The sequence below is a fragment of the Euprymna scolopes genome, chromosome 37, assembly GCF_053919585.1.
Source record: "Euprymna scolopes isolate OS-2025 chromosome 37, ASM5391958v1, whole genome shotgun sequence".
NCBI classification, from domain to species: Eukaryota; Metazoa; Mollusca; class Cephalopoda; order Sepiida; family Sepiolidae; genus Euprymna; species Euprymna scolopes.
In genome coordinates, this window is record NC_136518.1 from 80,521,005 (window position 1) to 80,528,504 (window position 7,500).

Sequence of the window (7,500 nt, forward strand, 5' to 3'; positions counted from 1 at the left end):
CGATACAATTCAACTTAGGAATTTCTTCGTTTGCAAAAAGCGTATTTTTACATACATATGTGGAATCCACGTGGATGGATCACATGACGAGGCACGCCTTTGACGTCATAAAGAAAGAGAATTCCCAATATATTGAGACAGTGTTCGAAGTTAGGGAGACAAACAGTCAGAGAGAGTCAGGTTGGGATCAGACTGGGAGCTGACGCCCGTTGGAGGTGAAGGGGGGGGGGGAATATGAGACCATGTAATCGTAAAAGCTTGAATTCCGGGTTCATCAATCATCCGGATGATTAAATAAAGATCATCATTTATATTTTGTATACTTATCTTCGTCGTCGTCATTACAGCTGAAAGGTAAATTCGTTTTGGTCTATCATCTGTAGATGAACTTTGTATAACTCCCTCCAAGTATAATGTGTCCCCACCACCATCATCAATAATGACTCTCCCCTCTGTCTGTGTTAACAAGAATTGTTGGGTCATCTCTCTCAGCTCCGTATTATAAGATGATAAAAGAATTATCATCACAGTCGTCATCATGTTCCAAGGATTTAAATACCTCAGCCTCTGTTATAAATGTCTTTTCCAAAATACAAATGTCTCCTCCCCCCATCCAGAATACAAATGTCTCCCCTTGTTATAATGTATATCCGTCATCTGTCAATACAATATGTCATCGCAATATGCCATGAAAGTAAAGACACTCTACGATATATATACACACAACGACTGAGATACTGTTCGATATATATACACCATCTCGATATATATGTCCCCCGACAACATAACACTACGCTCTCGTAAGAGTATACAGTATTTAGTAAAGTGTAATAGTTTAAAGTTTATTCTGGTCCTCGTTGATGGCCGCAGATATGTAAATTTGTGGTAGACATTTTTTGTGCGTGTTTTTTTTTTTTCATATTATTGCATTTTTTTCTTCGCATGGTTGTCATAAACGACGCACTTCAAGATTATTTAGGCTAATTTGTTTTCAAAATTCTAATATATATTCAAATCGAGGCAAATATTTTTTCTATATTTTGTTGTCTTTTTCTTTCTTGTTTATTTACATTTTTCAGCGTGGCCTTAAGCGATAAGATCGCTAATTGTCGAAAAACATTTGAAATCCAGAAAATCATTGCATATTTATAAGCCGTCCACAGTTGTAATTGACTAAAACATAAAGTATAACATATTTCTTAACCTATACCAAAGCTCATATATATATATATATATATATATATATATATATATATATATATATATATATATATATATATATATATATATATATATATATATATATATATAGGAATTTTATTACTGTGAGTCCAGAATGAGTTTACATATTGTTTCAGCTCGGGGGGGGATCCTCAAAAGAAGAGGAAATATCCAACTAGCTCCGTCAGAATTTATAGATGGACTGAGTTATAATACCAAATAAGAATGGAAAAATCGTAGCAGATGAAGGGGAGTTAGATAAGAAGGGGAAGTGGAAGGGAGAGGACGTTGGAATTTAAAGTAGTAGGAGTGTATATAATAAGAGGGGGTTATTATTAAATATTAATTATGTGTTAATGCTTATATACGCTCTTCTAGATTATAACGGTTTAAAATTAATAGACGTTATTCTTATTTATAACGGCATGAGTTTAAGCAGCAGTTAGCAGTTAATTTAATGGATCCCCATGGCAACAGGTTGCAGAGTCAGTGTTAGTCGGCGTGGTGTGTTTAATAAAATATGCTGAGAAACACTTTAGTAAGATTTGTTTTTCGGAAAGAAAACACAAATAGAGGTGAAAGTTCTTAATCCGCGGAGTTTCGAAGAAACACTTTCCTTCTCGTCAGAGGGGAGGAGTTAGCAAAGTGAATAATGAAATCTTGCAAAAGACTTTCAACGAGTCCACACATAGTACAAGTGCATGAATTCAGTGATGCGGTCGATGGTATGGTTGCTAACTAGTTAGCACTTTCACTTTTTTCACGCAGATAATTTTTTCACATAGATATCACCACTTATCAAGGCCCAGAGGCCACTCAAAGATCAGGGTTAAAGGGTGTACAGTAGTCAAAGGGATAATATCATAGTAATCGTTCGAAGTGTAAATTTAGTAAATTGGATTACTTAAGGGGAACGGCTCAACAAGAACTTGTTTACATTGGACTTGAAGACGGTCATATTATAGTCAATTGGAAAACAACCAAACGAAACAGAGTTCCACAAGTGTGCAGTTCTACGAAAGAAGCTTTGTTCATGGAATCTACATTTAGGCTTAGGCACCGATAAAAAGTGACGAGAATTATTGATTCAAATATATATTTATATATAAAGTAGTAGCGTTCGTGTGTGTATGTGTGTGTGTCTGTGTGTACAACTCTCCTACAGCCCACACCACTGGACTGATCATGACCAAACCGGATATGATGATAGTCTCCGACCTAGTGATGATGCACACAATTTTTCAAGGTCAAGCTCAGATGTTAAGGTCATATTTGGTGCGACATTTAATAAACTCCCCCACCTATGAATGGTGCACACCAATTTGTGGTTCGCTACTATCCCGAAGACCATCACCATGGCGTCAGCCAACTTTTTGGTGAATTTGAATCAGATTACCCTTCTCCATCCTCATTCCCTCAACCAATGTTTATAGTTGGATTTCAGTCACTTTAGGATGTAGTTAACAAAAATTTTAAACACTTTAAACAATTGCTGTTCTTACAGCATTCACTTACTGCAAGAGTTCCCACAAGGCGGGGACCCAAGCGTACAGCGAAGCGCGGGTATCTTTGCTAGTATATTATAAGGTGATAGTCTTTATATTTCACAGCTTATATATATATATATATCATTTTAGCAACAGTTATTTTCAGTAACCCAATTAACTGATAGTTCGTTTAATCCTTGACCGGTGATTATCTTTGTTTTATACAGTCAAACACGTATCTTTCAGGACCACCTGTCACTGGGCCGACTCACTCTGTCCGGGTATTTCTACCCGATTCTTCGTTGCAAAGGAAAAACATACGTTTTCTTGTGCTTTTTATACAATTGAGTTTATTGTGGAATTCAAGATACCGTGGTTCGGAAGAGTATCGCCAAGTTCTCCTAACTAGCCCTTACTCTTGTACCAGATTGAGGAAAGGCGTACCAATCTGTGTATTACATATCAAAGACACGTCTTGTTCTCTCGCTTCTAGAACTAAAACTGACTCCCTAACTTTTCCAAATCGTTCCCAGTCATCTGATCCGGTGACGTCACAATCCAGCGACAAACCATGTGTCAAATGCATACAAACCCATATGTATTAATCATAACGTCAGAGGTTAAAAATTTGCATAACGAATCTTTGATGAGACGTGCTGTTTTAAACGAAAATACAATCTTCCGATGTCCACCAAACGCAGTGCACACGGCATCTACATTTAAATAATTTTTCTCCCCGCCATATGCATGAAAATTTTTTATCGTAATCTTTCCTCTATTTAGCTCTGTTGAGCGAGGAACGAAAGCCGGTTAGGTAGCACGTTTTCATTTTTTTTATTTTTTTAAAGTCCATCATGTTAATTGGTCTTTATTCAGCCAGTATATATATATATATATATATATATATACTGGCTGAATATATATATATATATATATATATATATATATATATATATATATATATATATATATATGGCGATTAAGCTACACTGAATATTCCGCGTTTCATCCACTCTAGGACTCTTCCGGCTTATGCAGGATGAAACGCGAAATATTCAGTGTAGCTTAATCGCCATATATATTTTATAACTTACTAACTAGCTCTACCTACGTATTGAGCACTTTTTAAGTAAATACTTAAAATTTACGCATAAATTTATACTTTCGTATATTAATTTTATATGAGTAAATTAAGTAGTTATATATATATATATATATAACGATATATGTATATATATAACGATATATTTATATATATAACGATATATAGATATATATAACGATATATATATAAAGATATATATATAACGATATAACGATATATATAACGATATACATATATATATATATACATATATATATATATATATATATATATATATATATATATATCATTATTCCAGGTTAATAGGTTAATATTTTTCAGAGCATAAATAGCCAATGAATTTAATGAGGTTCATCCATGTCTAATGACTATGTATAAAATTCAATGCAAGTCTGAACATTTGCATTTTAAAATGGGAGGTTGTATCCATATTATGACTCCAAACATGTTGTTTAAATATCCCCCTCCCAACAACCCCTCTCCCTGAAATTTGGGGAATATTTATTAATTGATGTCTAATACTTATTGTTAAAATTTCACAAATATCAGAGGTACCTGGATGTTCACGTGGTGGAGGGGGGGGCAAGTGAATAGGAGATTTAACTAACTGACACGACCCTTCGCATTACCTTAACCTCGATTCAACCAGTGTTTCGAATATCTTTCATTCTACCTTTAAATTCAATAAAACTAATTAATTTCGTGTCTATCTCCTTTTTTTTTCTTTTTTTTTTTTTTCGTTCCCTCCAGGATGCAAACCGCTTCCATGAAGATATTTTTGGAGTTACAGTGAAAAGGTCAACGCCCAGCACAGAGGAGCAATTTGGGAAAGTGACTCTGCGATCATCAGAGGGCCGCTTCAGGAAAGAAAAGAAAATATTAGAATGCAATGAGGTAAGCGGTTTGGTTCGACTTCAATTACAAACAGGACATTTTCTCTACTTGTCTATTTAATATACGGCAGCGTTTTTCACCATTTTATTTTAGTTTATAGTTTAACAGAAAAAAAAAACCTTCTGATTGTGTTCGCATAATCCGTTTTTATTTGCTATATGTATTTTCTTTCTTTCCCTCCTTTTCTCTCTCATCGCCAATCCCATAGCTCAGTGAGTAGACCTGTCGATTATCAACTGGATGATTTTGGGTTCTATATTATTATAGAGTAGTGATTTCAAAAGTTAAAAAAAAACGTATTTGATTGTCATCAGTTAGAATCGAAACCGAAAGCACAACTGTAGCATTCAAAGCTGGTGACGTCACCACTGTACCAGTACGTGACACGTGATTAAAAATAAATAGGTACGGGCAAATTAATGGCTGCTTCGGTAGGGGTCATGATTTTGAATGCCGGTTAATCATAATAATTTTTTTCATTTTCGATTACTTTTTTATTGTGTTTGAAAGATTATAGTTTAAAGTTAATTTCTCAAAGAAAAAAAGTGTGTGAAATAAAAGTACATGGAATAATTTTATATCAAATCTGAAAAACCCTAGATTTCACGAAAGAATTCATCATGACAAAAAATCGCGTTTATATTTTTCCGGCAAGAAAGTTTTCTAGAATTATTTCCAAGTTATTAATGAATTAATACAATAAATGCACTTAACTTTTGCTAAAAAAAAGTAATAATTATCAAAAAAAAGGTGACACTGGTAGGAACGAGACTTGTTTATCGTATAAAAGAAAACGCTGGACGCAAAATTTAAACATGTATGGAAGAACAAATTAGACATAATTTATTTCTTTATTTAACATTATTTCGGCATACCGAGCGACTTTTTTCTTTTGAGTCGCAGACTTCCTTCCTTCATTTAAAAATGCATAAAAGTTAATTAAATTCATTAATTATACAACTGACAATTTATTCGTTGAAAAAAAAAGTTAGCACTATTATTTATCATTATTAATACAGAATAACAATTGGTTAAGAAAACGATTTTATTAAAAAAATCACACACTAAAAAAATACAAACCTACATTTAAATTTATCACAATGTTTACGTGAAATTTAAAGTTGATAAACACAAACAGGCGGGTAGTTGGAGAGAGGAGTATGGTGGGCAAAACAGACTGGTTTTCTTTTCGAGTCTGTGCATCCGTACTTACCGACATGGAACGTTCGTAGAATTGTTACCATTTTTTAATTCAATTATTTTTCTGTTTTTGGTTTTCAATTTAATTTTTTTAATTTTATTTTCCAAGAGTATATGAACATTAGCTTATGTTGATGATTATATGCGCAGTGGAAATATTAGAATCTTACATGTAAAGATTACGTTAAAAATGTAAGCGTAAAAAAAAGTAGAAATAATTTTTGCAATTATTATTTTTTGTGTGGAAATATTAAATAAACAATGCTTGATTCAATTAATAGTTCGAGAAATTAATTTTTCTTCCAGCTATATCGATATCGTTAATACGGACTAGGGGATTTTTTTGTAATGTTTCTGTAAAAACAATTTTTTTTATTGTTACAAATTACGATGCTTTATATAAAAAAAAGCAAAAATAAATTCTTGCGTTTTTTATTTACTACTGAAAAACATAACTTTAGTAAAGGTATTTTTTGTTTAAACAAAATAATACATTTTCATTAAGATTTAAATAAAAATAATAAGTTCATTATATTCCGCGATCATTATTTGATAAATACTGAGAAATTCATTAAAATTGGTTAATTTCCTGATTTTTTATGAATTTTTAAATAAAGGGAGGGGTCAAAATGTTTATACATTTGGAGCATCGGCATTCATTTTGCCCGTACTTAAAAAATAAACTAAGATGAATGTAATTTTCAATTTGCTTACGTGCTTTAACGCCTGCTGCTGCTGCTGCTGCTGCTTCTAATATTTTCGTTAGCACGCTAGCCTTCGGCTGCTGCTGATTTTCTTACATACGCGCTCTGTTACACCCCTTTTAAAGTATTCTATTGGTTAACTTACAAACTAGAAGAGAGAAGGAAAGAGAGAGAGAGAGAGAGACAGCAGCTCGATGCCTCCGCTCAGTCTCGAAAGATAAAGTTCACCCCCTGTACGGACAGCTGCGCGTGTAATTGTGAGGCAAAGATTGCGCAATAAACAACCACACCTCTTCTGAATCGGCACTGTTTAAATCCAGTGGCAAGAAATCCAGGACAATGCAGAGAGCACATACTAGTCACCCATTTATTACTGACCCGGTTCAATGTTGTTTGACTTCGGTGATCCAGGTGTGTCAGCGTGGTTATGCCGTATTAAGAGAGAGAGAGGGGGGAGAGGGGGAAGAGGGGGGGCAATAAAATGAGAAAAAAGATGCTTCTAAAAATTGAAGTCATTCGTAACATATAATTCTATATTTATGTAAGTCTTTAAGAACTGGGAAATCTATTTAATGCAAACAATTCTACTATAAGCGTTTCTCGGTCATGTTTTTTTGTACAATTGTTTGCCGTAAATTATATTTTGTTCCATTTTTTTTTTTTTTTTTTTGTAACAGCCCGAAACCGACGAAATCATGTTTGATATATACATATATTGGTGTTGGGACAGTTAATCGGAATCGGAATCGAGAATTGGAAAAGACAGACTTTTTAGGGTATCGGAACCGATACCGGAAAAAATTGTGGCTATTTTGACAAAAATCGATTCTTTGATTATCTTTCTGGGTTTTTTTTTTTTGTTTGTTTTTTTTTTTTAAAAACTTCAATT

General features: G+C 33.3%; 1 protein-coding gene across 2 annotated transcripts in view; it reads left to right on the forward strand.

Annotated features, from left to right (window-relative positions):
- The window catches only part of LOC145261245 (nitric oxide synthase, salivary gland-like), a 280,006-nt gene that overhangs the window by 271,668 nt on the left and 838 nt on the right, over nucleotides 1-7,500 (forward strand). For both annotated transcript variants that reach the window (XM_080119629.1, XM_080119630.1), the window contains exon 25: nucleotides 4,564-4,707. In XM_080119629.1, the coding sequence (XP_079975755.1) occupies nucleotides 4,564-4,707 (144 nt within the window). The remainder of the gene's footprint in view (nucleotides 1-4,563; nucleotides 4,708-7,500) is intronic.